Below are 24,766 nucleotides of genomic sequence, written 5' to 3' on the forward strand. Positions count from 1 at the left end.
CTTTAAGTGCCAAAAGCAATGGTGGAACTAGACATCTTAGACGACATATGGAAACTTGTCAGACAGAACACGCGCCACAAGACCCAACACAAACCTAACTCTCACAATATGGTTCTGGACCTTCCAGTATAACATCATTCAGATATTCACAACAGAACATGCGAGAAGGATTGGCTCGGTATATTGCTGCAGCAGAACAACCTTTAACATTTTCAGAAGATGAACGTCTAATAATTTTTTTGCAAAGGTATGTTCAGCCTCAACTTAAGAAAGTGCCTAGAAATACATTAAAACGTGATTTAACTAAAATTTTTCATGACATGAAAAAACTTTTAATTAATATTTTTATCAATTTTAATGGTGTTATTTCAATTTCTTCTGATTGTTGGACTGGTATTAATATGGTTGGTTATTTTTGTGTGACTTTGCACTCTATACATGAGATTAATGGTAAATGGAGGTTGGAAAAAAAATTGCTTGCATTTCGTGAATTAGAATATCCTCACACTGGTTCAGTAATTTATGTAGCTATAATGTCTATTTTAAGAGAATATAAAATTACTGATAAATTGTTTAGCATATCATTTGATAATGCATCTGCCAATACAGCGACAATTGATATGTTTTTACGGAATATTTCTACTCTCATGCCTGCATGTGGTTCAAAAAGTTTTCATGTGAGATGTGTGTATCATATTATTAATTTAATTGTTCAAGCTGGTATGACTTATATAAATCATTATTTAGAAAAAATTAGAGCAGCCATTTTATATATTAGAGCACCTTCAAGACGTCAACAATTTTTGGAGACGTTGAAAATTTTTGCATTGAAAAGGAGAAAATTCAACCTTGACATGAAAGTTCGTTGGAAATCTACGTATTTAATGTTGCTTTCTTGTAAAAACTATTCTGAAGCAATTTCTAGTTTTTACAATGAGAGAATGAATGATGAAGATTATCATATCACTGATTATGATTGGAATGTTGCATTTAAATTTATGGATTTTTTAAAGGTATTTTATGATGCTACTCTTCCATGTTCTACTGTTTATGAGCCTACTTCATGTAGAGTGTTAATGCACTTGTATAATATAAGTTATACTTTTAAGACTTTTAGAGAGAATATTATGTTTAAAAATATTTGTGATACCATGGAGGAAAAATTCCAAAAATATTGGAAAGATATTCCCCACCTATTTATTTTTGCAACAGTGTTGGATCCTACAATCAAGGAAGTTGGTGCAAAAGTTTTAGTTGAGGGTATTAGTGAAAATTTACAAACCGGGCTTGATACAAATTTTGATACAATTATGTCCTCTATGCATGAACTTTTTAATTTTTATCGAAATAAATTCGAATCAAGCAATACATATTCTAATGTTCAACAAGCATCGACTTCTTATAAAAATCCAGCTCACCTTTTGTTACTCAAAGGTAAGGGTGTTGGCTCTAGTATTGATACTAATCGTAATGAATTGCAAAGATATTGTTCTGCCAATCTTGAAGATTTAGCAACTCCTTCACAATTGTAAAATTTTGATATTTTAGAATTTTGGATGGGTAAGACATCTTTTTTTCCCTATGTTATTCATTATGGCTCGTGATCCACTAACCCCTCCAGCTTCGACTGTAGCATCAGAATCAGCTTTTAGTACAGGTGGCAGAATTCTAGATGAACATCAGTCAAGATTGTCATCAGAGACATTAGACTTTTTGTTGTGTTTGAAAGATTGGGAAGATGCTGAACGCCGAGTGCAACAAGATTGGCAAAATGCTTTAATTAAATAAATTGAGAGTTTGAATGTTGATCAAGATGAAGTGGATCTAGATTATGCAGAGTATTGAACATTGAAGCCACTTCCAAAGATTAGAGACTTTTTTTTCTTGTAACTTTTTGAAACAAATTTTATTAGTGAGAAGGTTGTAAATTTGCAAATGATAGATGGTTCAGTAGGTGCCAACCTAGTTGGGATGTACTGTTAACTGTAGTGATGCAAATTACACCTAATTTTATTTGAATTACTAATATTATAATTGTACTTTAACTTCATTTAATGAAAATGTAATTTTTAATTTATCATAATTTTTTCTTGTATATAAAATGAAAAATATTTCATTCACAAATGAAATGTATCTCTATTAAATATTAACTAAGTTATGATTTAATATTAATATGAAAAATATTTCATATGAAAAATATTTTATTATTAATTTTGTAAATAATTTTATTTTTTATTTATAATTTATAAATTTATGATATTTATAATTTTATTTATTAAAATCATGATATTTAGTTATTTACTTATTCATTTAATAAATTATAAACATAAATAAATATCATAAATAAAATTAAATATCATAAATAACATTATTCATTTAATAAATATCATAAATAAAATTATGATATTTATAATTTTATTTATTAAAATCATGATATTTACTTATTCATTTAATAAATTATAAACATAAAAAATTAGAATATTTATTTAAACTAAGATTTAATGATTTAAATTAATTTTTAAAAGTATATGCTAAAAAATATATTAAAACATTTAATTTCAAGATATTTTACTTTAATTTCATAACATTTTATATTTACTTTTTGTTAAAAAAATTTACTTAGATATATTTTGGCCCACGTGCTATTAATGGCTCACGGGCCGCGTGCTAGCCCACCAATGAACCGTGCTTATTACATGTTTTTTCGCGTGTCGTGCTTTGGCCCATCTCTAATCGTGCCGTGCTTTAAGGCCTGCATGCCTAAAATTCTAGGCCTGGCACAGCCCACGTGCGTGCCGTGCCGTGCCTTGTGCTTCACCGAAATGTGCTCGTGCCGTGCCGTGCCCGTGCTGTACCACGTGCCGCCCGGCCCATTGGCCATCTTTACCAGTGACTTCCAGACCAGTTGACTTTAGGGCACTAGGTGTTGAAACACCCCTACGAACTTAATTACTCGGGTTCTAGATATAACAAAATTAAACTCATTTAAATTTTTTTTTCTTTTTTTTTTTTGCAATATACACTTTCTACTACCTTAGAAATTATCCCTAATAAATCAAAAGAACTCAATGTTGCAAAAATTTTAACTTACAACCCACTAGTATGTATCATAGTATGTGTGTGAAGAATGATTTAATAATACTTGTGAAATGAGTCAACAACAAAATAACTTAATAACCAAATGGAGAGTTCACAAATTTGAGTAATTCAAAGAAAAAATGGAACAAAAATAACTTACTATGAATTTTAAAATCAAATATAATACAATAAGACTGTTAGGATGCGTCTCAAAAGTTGTGACTCTTTACACAGCCATTCTAGACACAAAACAAATTTGTTATTTTTAGTTTTTTGGACTTTTTAAAAATAAATAAACATACCTATTTACAATTTACGTCAACTACCCTTTCCCCTAACCTAAACATTATTCATAATTTAAAGATATGCATGCAAAAAGACGAAAAAGATAAAGAAAACATAAATAATAAAAGAAGAAATAGGAAAGATCACACCTGAACAGGCTGCTGAAGATGCGTTTCTAGAGTCGCTACACCCCATATTCAGTCATCTTCGATATAAACATTACTAGCATTTGCTATATTCAACAGCTGTCAACTATTCCCTCCCCCCAACTAGGGTTACCATCATTAGTCAACCATTCCAATGCCAAGGTCCTAGGATCTGGCTCTGGTTTGTAAGCTTGTAAAAAATCAAGTAACTCATTAGCAGTAGAAGTACAAACAAAGAGTTTTTTTTTGTAGAGATTGGAATAAAATAATTCTTAATTGTATGGTTAATGAATGTGAGCAACCCATCATAAAAATTATTAACATTGAGTAAACTGATGGGTTTTTTATGGATGTTCAAATGGGTCCAAGATGCAAATGTAATCAGTGCCTCTAAAATTACAAGATCTCATGGCAAGAAAATAAAAGCGTCAGCATGATTTAACATCTCAGATATTCGCTCTTGCATACTTGAGACAACTAACTGTTCTCCATTTGGTACGTCGGATTGGCATCCCAAAGGTTTTAAGGCTTGTGGAATGATACAAGTACCTAGTTTCCTCTAATAAAAATAGCTTCTGAGATAAGTTTTGATAACCACAATCACCTACTCCATATACAAGATGTAATTTCCTCTCAGGTATAGCACGACTAAGATCTACAGCTGCCTAAACGAACTCTTTGTATTTTCCATAATGAAATCCAGAGAGCACACAAATGTTTTTGAATTGTCTACTCAAAGATGCTGCCATTAGAATACTCTTCAAAAACAAGTTGTGAGTGGTTGGAAAAAGAGCTCATATTTAAAGATATTAGTGACACACACAATGAGAAACAACTGTAAATGGGTTGGTGTATTTGTCAAATGACGCGTAAAGCTCATGTCTCAATAATTTAAAAGCAAACAGTAAAGGTGGCTTTTTTTTTCTTGGTGGAATTAATGGATTATGGAGGAAAGATTTGTGCATCGAGGGTGGTTGATGTTCAGGAAAGCTCTGTTTGGCATAAAGAAAGGCTCTGATACCACTTGAAAAGGTGTGGAAGTGATACTTGATTTCGTTCTAGTATATCTTCTTGAAAACTCAAGAAGGAAGGCTCTCACAAAGGAAGAAAGGTCTCAATAAGAAAATACAGAATATTATTGATGAAAAGCTTGCGTAAAAAAACAAGACATAACAATTCTATTTATGCTAATTAGGTTTATCTTATTCCTAATAGACTTATAATTCCTTATAAGAAAAAAAAATATGACTTAACTAAGAAAATACAAAGAAAATCCTAACTAAATTAGGAAAAAAAATTAAACTTATACTCTTACTATGACTATATTTGTCATCCATCAATCGAAGAATATATTGTACTTGATTCTAATGTTATTGAAAATGTGTTGAATATTTATGATTTAACCAATATGCTCATCAATGACAAATAGTTTATCCAAGATTTTGAAGTTGAAGATGTTAGCATGGAAAAGTACATTTTCTAGTTTCATTATTGGAAGAGCAGAGTGTCATGAAAACTTATTTTGAAGAGATTTCAAATGAACATTTCTTTGTGGCAAGCAGAGCTTTTCTGACCATTAACCACCTTTGATATAAAAATCCTTCCTCCATAATTTTCTAATTCTACCAAATGAAAAAAAAAAAACAAGCCACCTTCACAGCCACTGAATGCGGTTGCCACTGCTACTATTCTTCTTCTTTTCTGTCAATTTTAATTACCACTAAAATATTCATATGTTGCTGACCATGCCCCAGCCATTAACACCACCAATCCACCACCGCAGCCAGTGAAAACACACAAAAACAATAGCAAATTGTCGCACAAACCACCACTCAAATTGCTAAAGTTTGCCGCGATTGACCAACCACCACCAATACAAATCTGTTTAACATCATTAGCCCTTCCTTTCCAACTAATTCCTGCCACTAGTAGCTGGCCTTTTCACTAAAAATCAAAATAAACATTTTAACCATAAATTTTGATTTAATATTTTGATCAAACCATCACAATCCAAGTCAAATCACCATCACCATTATTTTCACCGACCTCAAATCTTCCAGATTCAACTATCCTTGTCCTATCCTTGTCCAATTTCTCGATCACTACCACCAGTAACTCTATCTTTTTCTTATTTACATATTTGACCACATTTTCTTTTAATGATAGTATTTCTCTATATTTCTTATTCTTTAACCATATCTTTCGCTTATTTACATATTTGAACACATTTTCTTTTAATGACAGTATTTCTCTATAATTTGCTATTCTTTAAAAAAAGTACAATGGTTTCTGGAGAAAATTGTAATCAATTTGAAGATCAAATTACAAGGGGGATGGAGCGACTCGAACAATCGTAAAACCATTCAGTAGAAACATCATGTGAAACAATGAAAGCCTCATAGTTAATGCAAACTCATATTATGGCAACGGAAGAAATATTACTTGGCATAAGACAAGATTTAAAGATATTAGACTTGCCCAAACAAGTAATTGAAAAGTAAATAGTATTAATAAGGTTGATCTAACCAATAATTTTAGCGACCAAAAGAAGACCAATAAGGCTAAGGAAATATGTAGCTCTAATAGAAAAACAAAAGCTACTTTACCCCTTTCAAGTTCAGGAAATTCAGATGAAGAGAAAATAGAAGATGAACAATCAGAAAAACATCTTGAAGGATCATCAAAGTCGTTGCAAGATTCAATGAAGGCATTGCAATGCAACATTCAATTGAGGCAATGGAGAGTTCAATAAGAGAATCTCGAGAATCATTATTAGAGCTTCAAATTGGTCGAAGAGATACTTATAACTGTCATAAAACAATTGAAGTGATGCCCAAAATTACACAAGATGAGGTAACTTCTGATCTAAATTAGAGCATTGACTTAAATAATACAATTCAAGTTTAGAAAATTCAAGTTAAATAGGCATCAATTGTCATAAAGGATAATATGATTGGCGTGGCTTCATCAAATCAAGTTGATAGGAGCATTATGCTTAAAAAAGATCATGTATAGATAATTGATTTTGAAGTTAAATCTAAATTAATTATTCAAGAAGACCCAAATATAATTGGTATGGTTTTGCTTATACATATTAAAGACAAGAAAGTTGTACTTGAAGAATACTTAGCTCAAAAGGAGAAATTGAACAAAAAGCACATTGAGCAAAGCAAGGAGAAAGTTAAAAGAGAACTTATAATGGTTTGTTCCTACAAGTCTACATTTTTTAGAAGAGCCATACTCAAAAGTAAGAAGACATTGAAGTTTTGGTACTTTTGAGTTTCAAGAAAAGTTAATGCAAGTTGCTACACGTTTGCATTACAAGATCAATTACTCCTTCACTACAAGTTTTATCCTTTAGATTGTCTTTTGTTTGTAGAAAAACTCGAGGATGAGTTTTTTCGAAGAGAATAAGAAGGAAATACATAGGATTAAATATATTAGAAATTATAGTATTTGATTCAATTTAACATTTAGTATTTTATTAGGATTTACTTTGTTGTGTTAAGCTTATTTGAATCATATTTGTAATTCTAACTTAATTAGATTATCTCTCTTATTTGAGAAGGATTATGATTAAGTTAACTACAAGTATATATAGACATGTTATTCATAGTTTATTGTAACACTTTTAACCTTTCATAATAATATTTGAAATTATTCTTTTTTGGTTTATCTTTGTCGTTAATTCGACGTTTATTCTCTTTGAGAGTTTTTCTTTTTGAGTTTTAAAGAACATACTTTAGAATGGGATTTAGTATCGCTTCCGCATTGTGCCAACTACAAAAAGGCATTGAAGAGTTTCTTGATTGATTGTCTGATGTTGAACGATTCTTTAAAACAATGGATTTTTCAGAATCAAAGAAGGTCAAGGTGGTTTGATATAAACTTGAAATAACTGCTGCAATTTTGTGACAAAATCTATAGACTACTTGTTTGCTATCTTAAAAAGGTAAAAGAGTTATTTTGCCTACTTTTAGGAATGTCACCATTCAAAAGGTAATACAACGTATTTGGACTTGAAAAGCATGGGCAAGTTTGAGGATAGGGGTTTGAAGCCACTCCCACTCAATTAAAAGCACATATTCAATCTAACAGAAAAGTGAAAGAACTTTAAAACCAACTGCAACATTAATCTAGAAGAATGCCTATTAAGCATTTGCTAGTTGTGTTCTTAAAACAAAGCTAACAATTAAATGACTATATGATAATGCGTACATGCACATAGTTATTCGAAAATCCATCATCAGACTAAGAGTTACTTTTAACCATATATAGAATCCATGCAAAGTTTTTTTTATCATAGTATAAGTTCTCAAGCTTGTACCCGTCAGGTAAAATTTTTTTAATCTTTTTGTTATACTTATTAAGAATGTTTCATTGAAAAGAAAAAAAAGTACTAGCTTTACTAGATTTTATTTCTTGGCTGGCTTAACTAGATTTTGTTTCTTACTCCTATAAATTGTAAACCCATATTCTTGTTGTTTATAATCATAACAAGAAAGCGGTACATTGCAAGAAAATAATCACTATGAAAATGCAAAATGTTATTTATTGAATTGGTATTCAAATAATGTTAATGAAATTGTGGCCAAGGAAAGATTATTTCAACAAACCCTAAGGCAAAAGTTCACTACATGCCTCTTAGAAGAGATTGTTGGAACATTAGGGTGGAATCAGCATCCGATGGTAAAGATGAAGTGCCTTGTATAAGGTGTCAGATGAAGCTCATATAATAGTTGAGGCTTTGGGAAGTACTCTTGCTTGGCCAAAAAGTTACATCAAATTGTTTAAGAGAAGGTATGTAGGCATACAAATATTCTCTTTGGTTACTTATTTATAATTGTATTCCAAATGCAGCAAATGAAAATTGATTAAGTTCACCTTCTTGTAGGTGTTAAAGATGCTTTTGTTGAAGTGTATATATGCCTTAAAGAAGTTTTTGCTAGAGTTGCTAAGTTGAAAAAGCTTTTGTTAACATGTATGTTTCTATAATGATGATTTTGATGATAACAAAAACGTTTTAAAACAAATTAAGTTTGAAGAAATCTTTAATCAGATCAAAATACTTAAGTCGTATAAAAATGTTTTAAAACAAATTAAGTTTGAAGAATAACTTTCTGGTAACAAATGAATTCATGTTAACTCAACAAATGGCCAACCGATTATCTAGAGGTAAGATTTCATCAATTCTAGATGAAATTGGCTAATCATTAATGAGTAAAAGGCTAACTGACATCACATAGAACTAGAATTTAGTTTCTTGATGCTAATGGCAACCCGTTTATCAGAAAAACGGTAGGCTGGCAACTTCTTGTAGGTCACTGGACAATAACGGTAATCTGATATCTAGAAAATAGTAATCCAACAACTTGAAATTATGGTATAACGTTCACTTGCTCAAGTCAAAATGACGATCCGACAGTAGTTAATGGCCATCTAATTATGTGCTGAAAGTCAGTAACGACTAGTTTTCAACTCCAACTATAAAAATGCTCAATCAAATTCAAATTTTAACGGGATTCTACAATCATCATTGAGCTTGCTATTGAGTATTCAATTTCTCTTGAATTTTAAACTTGACATTGTTTTATTAAATCACACTTTGAGCTTTCATTTGTAAACATTTATATTGTGTGAGGAAAACTCTTTGTAATCTTTATTTTAAAATCAAAGTAGTGATTGTAAGTGTGAGAAGCACTGGGGTTAAGAGATTTAGGACAATCTCTTGTTGTCAAAGTTGATTAATACCTGTGAAGCCATTTATAAAAGTTCTAGAGGCCTTAGAGGCTTGGTTAGTGGAATCTTTGTGTTTGATTCTCTCTTCCCTTCTCTTTTTATATTTTGATTGTTCTATTTATTAGTTATTGTTTTGTATTTATTTTATATTGGCATTAATTTTTACTCAAACACTGCACAAATTTTAGAAACTCAATTCACCCCCTTCTTGAGTTGCATAACTAGTATTTCAACTTTTTTTTAAAAATGGTTTTTTAAAGTTGATGTTTATGGAATTGCAACTGACACTAATGTGTTTCAATTTTTGCTTTTTTGGTTTTCTTGCTAGATGGAAATTTCTATGGATTAATTGCTATATTGTGTGTTTTTTTTTAATTTGTTGCGTAATAGGATTTGTTGGACCAAAATAGGATAGGCCTAGTTAGGGCCCAAATAAATTTAGTCTTTATAAAGCCTATAAAGAGGTAGAGAGACTACCTAGGATAAACCACCTTGGTGGTAAGGTTTTAAATCCCAAAAAGTGCTGAAGTCATAAGTTCATATCCTAAGACAAACCACCTAGGTAGCAAGGTTTCAAAGTCCAAAAGGTACCAAAGTCCTAGGCTCCTTTCTTAAGACAAACCACCAAAGACAATCCTCCTAGGTGGTAAGGCAATAAGGCTCAAAAGGTCCAAAGGTCCAAGGTTCCTATCTTAAGATAAGTCACCTAGGTTAAACCTCCTGGGTTCTAAGGTTCCTATGGTCTTAAAGTCTCAGTAAAACCAACCTAAGGATAAAATGTTTCATCCTTTAATTAGTAGACAAGCTTGCACATCCATGTGTCAATCAACATAGAAATAAGAAGACAAGTATTGGCAGATGTCACAAGAATAATGACACTTGTCATCAAGTTAATTAGGATTCAAGTCAATCAAATTTGCCTACAAATATGCCCTTCACTTTCACTAAAAATAAGAAAAAATGGACTCAAGAAGAGAAATGCTGACTTTCTCTCTCTAGTTTTTCTTCTTTTAAATTTATATTTCTAAAAATCTGGTGACTAACTTGAACGTTGGAAGGTTTACGCTAGTAAAGCGGGCTCTCTGATCCTCTTCTTGTGCTTGTAGAGTATCATTGGACAAGGATGTTCTCATCTCCTAAGGAAGTTGATTCAGAAGAGAATATTTAAAGGCCCATTAAGATTAACTCAAAGGATAAACTCATCATCATCAGATCCAACAAAAAGGAACCTTAATCCTAACGAGGCCATCCTCGGTTGGAATTACCATACAGTAAGTTGGGACAAAATTTGTACCAACAGGATTTGTATGAATGCTAAAATATTTGTGTGACTTTTAGCTATGATGTATGGTTACTACTAAGTTTATGAAAACTTATTATAATAAGCCAAATATTAGAAGTAGTTCACATCCATTTTACATATGGTGGTTGATTGTAGTATATTAGTAGTAATAATAATAACAATTGTAGTCGTCGTCATCATGATAATAATAATAACAACAACAATAATAATATGGTTTTTGTTTTTTGGCAACATGCAAAATATGTTGTTTATTGTAAATAAAAATTGGAATTAATAATGACAGTTAGTTGCTTGCTGCTATATAATTTAGGACAATATTCACAAGCTTGTAGTCGAAAGTTTGGATGCACATGACATTTTTAACCACAATCACTGCAAGTTATAATAAGATATTTAACAACATTCATATCTTTTTCAACAACGTGAGTTGCGCATAGTTAAAAGTCACCTACTTTTCGCTCAGCAAGGACCACAATACTCAGGTGCTCGTTGTGAAATCCCTTCCACAACAAGTTTTGCCTGTTGTCAGATACTATTTTTCTTATAGTGTTATATAGGTCTTAGTCAAACCACAATGTTTGAGAAATTTTCTCATGCCTCTCTTTATTTGTAGAAGGAATTTAAGTACAAATAATTTCTAGCAACTCTTCCTAATCTCATGACCATAACTTACGTGCAAGAAAACAGAAACTGATGCATCAAGCAAATTTACAGAAAAATAGCTAATAAAGTGCTAGTGGGAAAAGACTCCAGCAGACACTAGGCCTTCTACTTCGTGAATGTTGCCGCCTATGACTCAGACCACGCATCTCCGACTTGGCGGAGGATTACACTGAGATCTTCGTGGTTTATCTTATTGTTCAGCTGTATTTTTGTTGGTTGCTGTTTTCAATTCTGTGCTGTACTAATAAGGTTCCATGTTTGGAACACTATGTTTAAGAAATATCAAAGAGTCGTCAAACATCAAGTCGACTGGTGCTCTTTGAGCGATGTTATTAAGTTGGAGTTCAGTAAAGTGGCATCAATAAATAAGAGTGAGTCTTATATTTTAATAAATTTAATAGGCTGTAGTCTAATATTAAATTATGGACGTGACCTTCCGTATGTTGGAAAATATTTTCGAGCAATGTAAAAAGATCCTGTGTTTTATTTTTATTTACTAATTTTCGGTAACTTTATTTAACTGGTTTTAATTTAAATTGCCGAATAAAAAGAAGTTAGAAATGTCGCTTTTTTTTGGGTGGGGGCAAAAATATTGACATTGCTTTCGAGATGTCATCCGAATTTGATTTTTTTAAATAAAATTCATCATGATTATGTATTCATCGATGTAGCATAATGCATGCAAAAGAGATAGTCAAAATGATTTTATTTTATTTTATCCTCCTAACGGAAATTTTATTTAGGAACATGATGCTCACATGTACTTTGAGAGTTCAATAAATCCAATCGTTGGGCAAACATATCCCAGATGGATGTTGAGAATTTTCTTGCTTTCCAAAAATGTCCTCTTTGTTGATGGCGCAGCATTTCATCTTATTATTACTTCCCAAAGTTTTCTCCTCTTTGCCACCTACCAAAAATATTCAATTCTAATTAAAAGAATATATACAAATAATCAAAATCAATCAAACTTTCATAAATTAGATAAATTCTGAAAAGAAGATATTTTATAATTAGATCACATGTGAACTCGAAATAATATCCTCACCACCTAAGGTTGGCAACAGAACGGAACATATTGGGATTTGTCGATTTTAAATTATCCTAGATGACATGAGTTTTCTATCATATGCTGCAATTTCTATCACAAACAACATGTCGTATGGATATAATCGACACGTCATACTATTATGACTAACATGTTCTCTCTCTCTCTCTCTCTCTCTCTCTCTCTATATATATATATATATATATTAAAACGAGTTGTCATACATATATAACCAAATATCAATTGTATGTGATTAATTAAATCGACTTGCATATATTTTTAGAAACCCAGATTTTAAAAATTTAAGAAGTCGATTGGAAAATTCCAAACATTCGGGATCTAAACCCAAATAGTAAAATCGAAATAAAATTTTGTCCTAAATCCCATTTTGAACGACTTAGATCTTAAATTTTAATCATGATTTAGAGATTTCTACCAACCCATCATTGGGATCAATGACTTTAATACTCTTTTTTTCTATTCTTAAAAAAGAGCAAAATGTTTTTAATGCATTAAATATGCATGCGACAAACATATATTAATGTCAAACCCTAGAAAAATAACAAAACAAGAAAACAAGTTCGACGGAAAATGTGACCACAGCAAAACAACAAAAGTAGGAATAAATAGATAAATATTGAAAAGAAAAATTACAACTCATTATCACTAAACATGCAAAATAACACTTACTGTTGTCCTTCTTCTGAAAAGTAACTGAAACTTGGTGATTAAGAAAAACTCCTGTTCCTCTACTTGTTTCTTCCGTTTTTTTAGCACCATCCCCACCACGACGGCCACCACCAGCACCAGCACCGGCCACAATATCCGTTAAACGCGGAAGAAACACTCCCGTTCCTCCATATTTCTCACCCAAATCCGTCCTTTTTTTTCTTTCAACAACACCCTGCTGACGCATGCATAATGATAAAATTTAAATTAATTTCTTTACATAATTTAATTATTTTATTTATTTTAAAAATAACACTGAATTAAATCATTAATACATTTTTAGTGTACCTGTGGCGTAGTTGTAGTTGGTGTGATTGGAGCAGGAGCTAGTTTATGTTTATTATCGTTATTAGCTGCACGGCCACTGTTTGTGGTAGCAGTAATTGGCTTTGCACCAAAAGAACCGAAGCAAATCTGCAGAAAATAAAAAATAATAATTAAAATAATTGAAAAAAGGAAAAAAAATAATAGAAGCGGAAAAGTGAAAAATAAAAATAAATAAATAAATAACCTCAAAGGTGGTTGTGGCTGCGGGCTGATGAGAAGGCAAAACGGCGGCGTTTGTAGTACTGATTTCGTGAATGATAAAAGAAGGAAGCCAGAGCTCACCGTCCTCTGGATTTGGAGGAAAAAAATCAGTAGCAGCCATTTTGTTTGTAAATGTCACCATCAAAATTCCTTTTAAAAAATGAAAACGTGAAAAATAAATAAATAAATAAATAAAAAGTTGGCAAATACTTTTGCTTCTGCTGCTACGTGGACAGTCTTTATGAAAAAGTGATTATTTATTTTAGCAACTGCAGCCGTAACCGTTACTTGCATGTAAATATTTTGATTCGATGGACAGAAGGGGTCCACCAACTAATTTATTTTTTCTTCTATTTTTCTGAATTAATTTTTTTTATTTTATTTTGTAAAAATAAGTCTAAATTTAAATTGATTTTAATCCAATGTAACTGGTCCACATTAAAATGCATCAAGTACTACATTCCATCTAGATACATGGAAAATATAGTCTTGAAAATGTTCGAATAAAAAATTAAATGCGATAAACTTGCCATTTGATGTTCATTTGCTTCACTTTATGATACGTGGCTTATATGATGATTAAATTCCTTTTATGTAGATGTATACAACTCTTGTAATTTTTTCTTTTAATTATTATGGGTTACTAAAATAAGAACTTTGGAAGAGAAATTCGGTATTAGTAGGGCCGTTCAAAAAATGCCACGTGTCTCAAATATCTTTTACCCTCAAACAAATGGATATGTGTCAAATTATTATTTCAGTTGTGTGGATGATTTGGTGCATTTGTCCCGTGTAAGTGTTTCTTTATGGACCTCTCTAGATTCTTTGACAAAATTTATTTAAAGCTTTATTAAATCATCTAACTAGAAATTTATAACAATTGGTTACAAATATTTATAAATAGGTTTGGTTCGTTACGGTTCAAATATCTTATCTCTAGTATCACAAAATTTATTTAGAACATTTTAATAAATTCCTAAATATAAATATTTATACTTTTTTTTTTAATTTGTTGACAACTCACTTCCTTATGAGAATTAAGTTTTCATTTCTTAATTCAAAAAAAATGTGAGTCCCACATATTTCATTATCATTCCCCCTCCCCTCACTTTTAACATATAAACGATATTAATTATTTCGATTTTAAATTTCGATTTCTCAATCCCACAAGTAAAAGCACCATAAGATTCATACCCATATATATATATATATATATTGGCATGTTCAAGCAAATGGTTTTAAGTTTAAGACGATCTGTCTAGTTCTATTATTCACCGCTTCGTCATAAACTCACCAAATATACTAACCTATTGCTGTTGTTCATCATCAGAACCAATCTACTTATCACTATCATCAATGGATGCTCCTCCAGAAGATTAATCATCGAATAAATGTCAACATCCATCTCATAAATTCGTCTAAAAAGTTTAAATAATATTTGTCTCTTATATATCCCAATGATCATTGAATTATTTTTATGTTTAAATTATAAATTTATTCAAAAAAATTACTGATTTTTGCCATTTCAAGACTTTTTTTTTTAAACCTAAACAAACCGAGGAAATTTTTATTTATGAAAAAAATACAAGATTACATCTAGATAGGGAGATATGATGAGCCTTATCCTCAAAATTAAACTAAAAACAAGAAAAATCGACTAATCAATTATGACATAACCTTGATCAAGTCAGCAAATCCATCAAATACCACTTTTCGTGTGAACCAACTTTTAATCTTGATCATGGATTAAGCATATGTTTACCATATCTTTTAGAGGGAACAAACTTACCATTTTAACTCTTTTTTTAAGTTTTATATGCGGAACCTTAGTAATGTCAGGTTGGAAATGAAATTCTTCTTCAACATCTCCATCATAAAGATTTGCTTCAAGTGCTATTCTGAGTTTTGACTTGATCATAAGTTATTAGTTCAAGCTCCTTTTGTAACTTATTACGAAACTAGTTGTCCTTGTCACGTTCACCTAACATAAGGACTTTTGATAGTGGGAAAATCTGAATAGTCTATCTCATTAGTTCCATTTTCGTTATATAGAGCTTCTGTCTCATTATGAGAGATTTGAGTTTGATCACAGCACTCATTTTTGGGGGCTGATGCAAAGAATTATATTCTTTGCAGCACCAGGACACATACCATCAGCCTTATCTAATAGAGGTTCTTGATTGTGAAATGATCTCATTACCATCTTCGGTTAAACTCGACATAACTTGATTAGAGGGCGCTACCTCATCAGCTATACCATTAACTACTTCCATTGCCACCATATTCCTATCCTTTCCTTATTTTTTGTAATTATTGCTTGATCTAGGGAGATTTGAGCCAAAGTAGTAATTTTCTCTTCGTCTTTTATCACTGCCTTCTAACTCTTAACAGGCTTCTTATAGTATGAACTCCCTCTCTTCTCCTCAGGATCTACCTTATGAAAGCTACACTTAGATTTGTCTTGCCATATAATACCTCACCCACCACATATTAAGGAATCTCTATAGTCAACTATTGCTTGATTATATATTATCTATTTTTGGTTTTAATATTTTATTTTTGGATAGTTACTGTACTTTAGAAAGTTAGTAATAGATGACTTATTTTTTTCCCTTCCTATATAATCATGTAAACTATATAAATTGTAATTATTTCGTTCAATAAAATTGGTTAAAGTCATTTTTTTCTCAATTCTATATTCTTCTCCAAAACCTATTATGCTTTTAGAGCCTCCATAACACTTTCACGAGTTCAATCTTCTATCTTTCAAAATGGCCAATCCTTTATAAACCCATACACTTATAGTTCATTAGCTTCCTCTTCCAACCAAACCTCTCCAACCATTATCAACCCTTTTGACAATAATTCCTCTCTTATTTCAATCAACACAACCACTCAAATCTTCATCAAACTTACATCCTCCAATTGCACATCATTACGATTTCAATTTCATGTCGTACTTATAGGATATGATCTTGTGGAATTCATTGATGGGTCCAGACCTTGTCCCTCTCCAACTATCACCACCGAAAATGAAAAAACACCTAATCTAGAATATTCCCTTTGGATCCGACAAGATCAATTCATTCTTAGATAGCCATTGCCGAGTCTATTTCTCTCAATCTTGTTCCTTTTATTGCCTCTACAAAAACATCACAAGAAGCATGGACCATTCTAGCCAATACTCATGCGAAATCGTCGCGAGGACCACTCACACAACTAAAAGAGGATCTTCGTCTCCTTCACAGTGGCGCACAGACAATTACTGACTACCTATAATATGTCAAAATCACTGTTGATGAACTTGCTATGTTTAATGCTTTGACAATAAGGATCTCATATTAAAAATCTTGGGTGGCCTTGATGATTACAAAAAACTCTGCTCAGCCATCTGTATCCATGACAGTCCTATTGCACCGTTGACGAACTAGATGAAAAAATCATCAATTTTGAAGCACATCTTACGTACGAAGCATGAAAGAAAGCTAATTTCCTTAACATCTAATCCAGAATAAAAAATCATTTTAATATCCACTTAAAAACCAAACCCAAACTCGTCCATTTTATACACCAAATCTTCCACCTTTCTTTTCACACAATCGTCCATTCTTCTTTCGAAACACACCCTCACTGTCACCCTTTCCGCTTTCACCTACTCAATCTCGTCCCTATCTTGGCTAGTGTCAACTCTATCGCCAACAATGTCACTCTGCGAAATACTGCCAACTTTCACACACATCCCTTGGTCTCTTAATACTCAACCTCAAGCCTGTATTGTTGCCAATTAAGCTTACATGGCTGCTCTTCTTGCACTTTTTGCCACTGAATGACTTTTAGACTCTGTGCATCTCATTATGTTGCATTAGATCTTCATAATTTGTCTTTACAATCTGAACAGCTGTCCTTGAGAACGTGCACATTGGAGATGGCACTGACCTACCTATTACTCAACACTGGTTCTACCATCCTACCATATTCTTTTTAATACTTTGATTTAAATAATGTTTTACGTGTTCCATTTATAAAAAGAATTTAATTTTTGTTTCTTAATTTTGTTCCAATAATAATGTGTCTATTAATTCTTACCACCTTCTTTTTATACGAAGGATCTTCGCACGAAGGCACCACTCCTATAAGGAACAATTAAAAATACTATTTTTGAATGGTCGCATACATCATCCAAAACCAAGACTGTAGTGTATTTTCTTCAATCAAACTTCCCATTGATCAATGGCGTTATTGTTGGGGAAAAATCAGGTTTTTAAATTTTTATAAAACCTTTTAAGGACCGCTCTCATATAATATATAAGAATTTGTAATATAGAAATCGTACTTTGAAAAACTGAGTTGGCTTTTTCCGCTGAAGTGATTTGGGCTCCTAGATCACGATCCGTCACCACCACTCCTGTTAGATCACGATCCGTCACTACCACGCTTGTTAGATCACGAACTGTCACCAATGATCTTCCAGGTTATGACTCAGGTTCGATCTGTACTTGACGTGTGGGCGCCTTTATCACTACCAAAGCAACTAGCACGAGAAAATTTTTCTCTCAACAATAGAGAGAAAAATCTTATTCTCCGATTTCTATAAAGTGGCTTTTTTTTTCTTTTGAGAAAATAAGCCTTATATATCTCCTTTTAGTGAAACCCCTAGGCTCCAAATGCCCAAAATAAAACTCACGTTACCTTTCATTTAATAGGGGACCCACCATGTAAAATAACATAAGGCCTCTTACACATAAGCTAATTAAATGAAGCCTCCTACTAAATGATATATTTAAGCTTTTGACCCAAATAGCTAATTATCTTGCTTATTAGTCCAGTAATGGTGCAGTCAATTAAATGAGCTAACCCGGGGATCATTTGGGAACATACAATAGTGGCTACAATAATTAGGCATGTAATTAAACTAGCCCAATTATTTAATTCCAAATCTACTCCACTAAAAGATTGGAACTGACTTCCATAATTGTATGCTCGAATAATAATTCGTCCCAAGCCACATTGATTTTTTTACTGCACAATCCTTTGTACCACATCGTTAATTAAATTGATATCTCAATTGTCCAATCAATTTAATAACATCTTATTCCTTGATACTTACTGGTTTTCTCTAATGATCATTTTCAACATACTAAATATGTTGACACACTCTGGCCAGAGAATTCTATGATCAAGTGCCGAAAACCCATCAAGAGATGTGTTGTACAAATTCTATATTGTTAATCCATAACTCCAATACTCATAATTGCTCCCACCAAGATACCGGGTAATCTTAACCACAAGTATGTGTCGTGCCCATTGGTAACTCAAATGGAATAACAATTACAATCATGAAATCATAATTAACTCAAGATTAAAATTACAGTAAAATCAATGCCTATGAGATTTAATAAATCTGACAGTTATTACAAAGTTAATTAAATCTCATATGTGATCCTGTTCAATGTAGTCGCACTACATCAATAAATTCATACATGATTAAGACAAATCATTCAATGAATTTATTACAGTCTATACCTAAATAAAGTGCCCAACTTTATTTATCAATTGCGAACTAAATTTATTTAATCATAAGATAACTTGTATTTATGTCTTCTGTGAATCCACATGGTGATCACATAAATACATATAATATGATTAAATGGACTTTAATACAAATATTAATGCAATTAAGATATTTGAATAAAATACCTCATTTATTTTATTAATCAGAAAAATTGTTTATTACAATTAAATAAACACATATGCTTTTAAAGAGCATATTTTCCCAACAGTTATCACTTTGGTTATTCGGCTTCTAATGGTTTGCGTCACATTTAGTTTCGAATGAAGCTTTACTGCTATGACCATCGTCAAGTGCTTTTGATTCCTTGTAATTCTTGTCACTACAATAAGACTCATAAGTTATCACTTTCATGCATATTCCTCACTTACAAGTTCTCATCCTCTTGAATTATTATATTCTGATGTGTGCACATGTCCAGTTATTTCTCATGGTGGATATAAATATTATGTTATATTTTTTGACCATTTCACTTGCTATATTTGGCTTTACAATTTTAAACAAAAATCTGATGTCCATGACATTTTTATTCGCTTTAAAGCATTAGTAGAAAAATACTTTAACCATTCTATTATTATATTTTACATGGATAATGGATAAGAATACATCTCTTTAAAATACTTTCTTGCTACTAATGGCATCTGTTTGGGGAATAAAATAGGGTGACCATGATCTCCTCTAGATAAAAAATGAGCAAATGGTTGATAGGCTATTAGGAGAAAATTCTGGTGACCTTGAGCAAACCACCTAGACTAGGTGGTAATTTTGATGACTTGGTGTTGACCACCTCGACTAGATGATAATCTTGATGACCGTGAGCAGAACATTTCGAACAGTTGGTAATCTTGATGACGATAAGCAGAACACCTCAACCATGTGGTAATCTCTGAGGCTATGAGCACCAGGTGATAATGCTTAAGGCTATAAGCAGATACCTCAACCAAAATACCATGAGCAGACCAAAACCAGGTCGATTGTTCCAAAAACCTCAACCAACCAAAAACTGTCAAGCTCCTCCCAGAAATTCAGCCATAACGTCTACACACGCCCGGACATTGTAACTGCAACTTAATAACTATACAATAACAAGCACATTTACTCGTGATCAAAGTGGTGCATTCAATCCAATAACAGCCACGTATTAAAGATGGTGCAATAATTCCAGGTGCTTATAAAAGTCCTAAAAAATCCAAAGCAAGGGGAGGTTGAAACTTTCTTTCTCAATTTTGATTTTTTCTATTCCAATCACTCAAGATTATTTATTCATAACAACTAGAAATTGCATATTTTACTTTTCTTGTAAACCCGATAACTGACTTGGGTGTCGAAGGGTTCACGTCGGAAAACTTCCAGCGCCTCTTACCGTTCTTTGTGATTTCAAGTGTTTACAAGTGATCTGTTAGTGATTGTAAGCCACTTCCCCAAAAAATAAATTTAAAGATGGTGTAGAAGTCTGGTATTAAGTCGCTAACCGACTCAACCGAATTTCAACATCAACATTTGGCGTCGTCTGTGGAACAGTACGAAAAGTCACACTACCTATAGTAAGACCACAATTGGAGAGACGGGGGAGAAAAGAAACTGAACTGGGTCAACTCAACCCACAAAGGTGACTCGGTCGGATCTCGTAATTCCGGCCACCCCACAGGTCAAGTTTGGTATTGATCAAAAGCTTGTGCTACGCCAGTCATTTCCCTGTCGTCCTTATCACTGGAAAGCGTCCGGAAAGCCACAAATCTAAGCCATGAAAAGCTGCAGAATTGCCGCCTCGATTCGGTGTGTTTTCACCAAAGTTGGGCCACACCGCCACTTGGGTTTTGTTCCTCACCTTCCCCTTTGCCATTTTCGATTAACCACCGCCACTAGAGGAGCTGATTTGTCGTTGATCTGCTGTTTAAGGATTCATGGTTTTAGGAGCTCAATCCGGCCCCGTCACCGCGCATTAGAGCTCACCACCACCACCACTGGACTCAGCTCAGCTAGAAGTGTATAACCTGAGCTTTCTGTCACCGTTAGTTGACTTTCGGTTACCATTGACCGGCAAAGGCATTTCGACTAATGATATCGATACGCATTTGTTACTCGAGGATGCTAGGAGTTCTCATAAATTAAGATTGATTCATGATGAGTGACGAGAGAAACATGAATTGAGGACATTAGATTCTCCTATAGAGTTCGGGGCGGGTCATTACAGGTGATGAGCACATCTTTTGAATGACACAAATACAATTAAAAAAACCCATTCATTATTCTTCTTTTCTAGTTTAAAATTGCTCAAATTAGTAAAAGATTAAAATCCTTAAAACCTGCTGAAGGTAAGGCATAAAACCTTAAATTGACAACAGTTGTTTAAAGTTGCTTAAGTCAGTATAAGGTTAAAAGAGTTAAAACTTATTCCAGGTAAGGCATAAGACCTTAAACTAATAAATGTAACTTAAAATTACTTAAGTCAATTAAAGGTTAAAAGTCTTGAAACTTGCTCTAAATAAGGCATTAAACATTAAACAAGCGACACTTGCTCACCTATGGTGTGGTCAACAGAGGAAGCAAAATAAGTTGCTTAAAGTTTTAAGTTTGTAAAAAATTATAAACTTTAAAGTTTTCAGTTTTGATTCATTCCACTCTCAACACTAGAAACTAGGGGATTAGTGTTTGGGGAATAAAATAGGGTGACAATGATCTCCTCCAAATAAAAAATGAGCAAATGGTTGATAGGTTACTAGGAGAAAATTCTGGTGACCTTGAGCAAACTACATCAACCATGTGGTAATTTTGATGACCAGGTGTAGACCACCTCGACCAGGTGGTAATCCTTGATGCTATGAGCACCAGATGGTAATCCTTAAGGCTATGAGCACCAGGTGGTAATTCTTGAGGTTATGAGCAGATACCTAATCCAGAATACCATGAGCAAACCAGAACCAAGTCGATTGCTCCAAAAACCTCAACCAACTAAAAATTGTCAAGCTCCTCCCATAAATTCAGCCATAACGTCTCCACACTCCCGGACGTTATAACTGCAGCTTAATAACTACACAGTAACATGCACATTAACTCATGATCAAAGCGGTGCAATCAATCCAATAACAACAACACATTAAAGATGGTGCAATAATTCCAAGTGCTTATAAAAGTCCTAAAAATCCAAATCAAGGGGAGATTAAAACTTTCTTTCTCAGTTTTGGTTTTTTCTATTCCAGTCACTTAAGATTACTTATTCATAACAATTAGAAATTGCATATTTTATGTTTCCTGTAAATCCGATAACTGACTTGGGTGTCGGAGGGTTCACGCTGGAAAAACTTACAACGCCTCTTACCATTCTTTGTGGTTTCAAGTGTTTACGAGTGATCTATTAGTGATCGTAAGCCACTTCCCCAATAAATAAATATAATGATAGTGCAGAAGTTTGCTATTAAGTCGCTAACCGACTAAATCGAATTTCAGCATCAACGTTTGGCATCGCCTGTGGGAACGGTAAGAAAAGTTACACTACCTATAGTAAGACCACAATTAGAGAAAGTGGGAAGAGAAGAAACCGAACCGGGTCAACCTAACCCGCAAACGTAACTCGGAGGGATCACGCAATTCTGGCCACCCCACCCGTCAAGTTTGGTATCGATCAAAAGCTCATGCTACGCCGGTCATTTCCTTGCCATCCTCGTCGTCATAAAGTGTCCGGAAAGCCACATATTTAAGCAGTGAAAATCTACGGAATTGCCGCCCCGATTCGATGCGTTTTCCCTGGAGTTGGGCCACATTGCCACTTGGATTTTGTTCTTCACCTTCTCATTTACATTTTCAACTAACCACAGCCACCGAAGGAGCCGATTTGTTGTTGATCAGCCGTTGAAGGATTCATGATTTTGGGAGCTCAATCCAGCACCACCATTGCGCGTTAGAACTCACCACCACTGCCACTGGACTCAGCTCAGCCAGAAGTGTATAACTCAAGCTTTCCATCACCGTCGGTTGACTTTCGGTCACCGGTGACCAGCATGGGCATTTCGACTGATGATATCAATACGCATTTGTTACTCAAGGATGCCAGGAGTTCTCATAAATTAGGATTTATTCATGGTGAGTGACGAGAAGAGCATGAGTTGAGGACATTAGATTTGCCTGTGAAGTTTGGGGCGGGTTGTTACAGGTGACGAGCACATCTTTTGAATAACATAAATACAATTAAAAAATTACATTCATTATTCTTCTTTTCTAGTTTAAATTTGCTCAAATTAGTAAAATATAAAAAGCCTTAAAACCTGTTAAAGGTAAGGCATAAAACCTTAAATTGACAAGAGTTGTTTAAATTTGCTTAAGTCAGTACAAGGTTAGAAGCGTTAAAGCCTATTCCAGGTAAGACATAAGACCTTAAAATAATAAATGTAACTTAAAATTACTTAAGTCAGTTAAAGGTTAAAAGTCTTGAAACTTGCTCTAGATAAAGCATAAAACATTAAACTGGCGACACTTGCTCACCTATAGTGTGGTCAACAGAAGAAGCAAAATAAGTTGTTTAAAGTTTTAAGTTTGTAAAAAATTATAAACTTTAAAGGTTCCAATCTTGATTCATTCCACTCTAAACTCTAGAAATTGGGGGACTGGTGTTTGGGGAATAAAATATGATGACTATGATCTCCTTCAAATAAAATATCAGCAAATGGTTGATAGGTTACTACTAGGAAAACATTCTGGTGACCTTGAGCAGACCATGTCGACCATGTGGTAATTTTGATGACCAGGTGTAGACCACCTCAACCAGGTGGTAATCTTGATGACCATGAGCAGAACACCTCGACCAGGTTGTGATCTTGATGACCATGAGCAGAAAACCTCGACCAGGTAGTATCCTTGAGGTTATGAGCACCAGGTGGTAATTCTTGAGGATATGAGCAGATACCTCAACCAGAATACTATGAGCAGACCAAAACCTTAACCAACCAAAAACCGTCAAGCTCCTCCTAGAAATTAAGCCATAACGTCTACACACGCCCGGACATTATAACTGCAGCTTAATAACTACACAATAACAGGCACATTAACTCATGATCAAAGTGATGCATTAATTCAATAACAATCATGTATTAAAGATGGTGTGATAATTCCTAGTTCTTATAAAAGTCTCAAAAAAATCCAAAGTAGGAGGAGATTGAAACTTTCTTTCTCAATTTTGATTTATTCATAACAACTATAAATTGCATATTTTATTTTTCTTGTAAACATGATAACTGATTTAGACGTCGGAGGGTTCACACAGGAAAAATTTCTAGCTCCTCTTACCGTTCTTTGTGATTTCAGGTGTTTACGAGTGATCTGTTAGTGATTGTAAGTCGCTTCCCTAACAAATAAATTTAATGATGGTACAGAAGTCTGGTATTAAGTCGCTAACCGACTCAACCGAATTTCAGCATCAACAGCATCATATCTTATCATACCACCATATAACGAAGAAAACAATGGCCTTTCTGAACGTCATCACCACCAAATAGTTGAAACTGAACTCACTTTATATCATTATGCCTACATGCTTGTCACCTTATGACTACATGCATTTACTATCGCTACATACCTTATTAACCATATGCTAAAAACTGATTTCTCAATGAAAACTTCATTTGAAAAATTATTTGGCCATCCACTAGATTACTTTAAATTAAAAGTCTTTGGTTGCCTTTGTT

The 24,766-nt window shown here is 33.1% G+C and overlaps 1 protein-coding gene across 2 annotated transcripts; it reads right to left on the reverse strand.

Moving 5' to 3' along the window:
• Nucleotides 1-11,905: 11,905 nt before the first annotated feature.
• LOC102628267 (uncharacterized) lies at nucleotides 11,906-13,684 on the reverse strand. 2 transcript variants are annotated; one of them, XM_025101442.2, is made up of 4 exons: nucleotides 13,503-13,684; nucleotides 13,280-13,405; nucleotides 12,953-13,169; nucleotides 11,906-12,124 (listed from the first exon to the last, which is right to left on the reverse strand). In XM_025101442.2, the coding sequence occupies exons 1-4, from the start codon at nucleotides 13,659-13,661 to the stop codon at nucleotides 11,988-11,990; spliced, it is 639 nt and encodes a 212-aa protein (XP_024957210.1). In that variant the 5' UTR covers nucleotides 13,662-13,684; the 3' UTR covers nucleotides 11,906-11,987. The 2 variants fall into 2 exon arrangements, with proteins under 2 accessions (XP_024957210.1, XP_006485552.2); XM_006485489.4 differs by having other exon boundaries at nucleotides 12,953-13,166; nucleotides 13,503-13,678.
• Nucleotides 13,685-24,766: the final 11,082 nt, after the last annotated feature.

The sequence above is a fragment of the Citrus sinensis genome, chromosome 4 (genome assembly GCF_022201045.2).
Source record: "Citrus sinensis cultivar Valencia sweet orange chromosome 4, DVS_A1.0, whole genome shotgun sequence".
Classification (NCBI taxonomy): domain Eukaryota; kingdom Viridiplantae; phylum Streptophyta; class Magnoliopsida; order Sapindales; family Rutaceae; genus Citrus; species Citrus sinensis.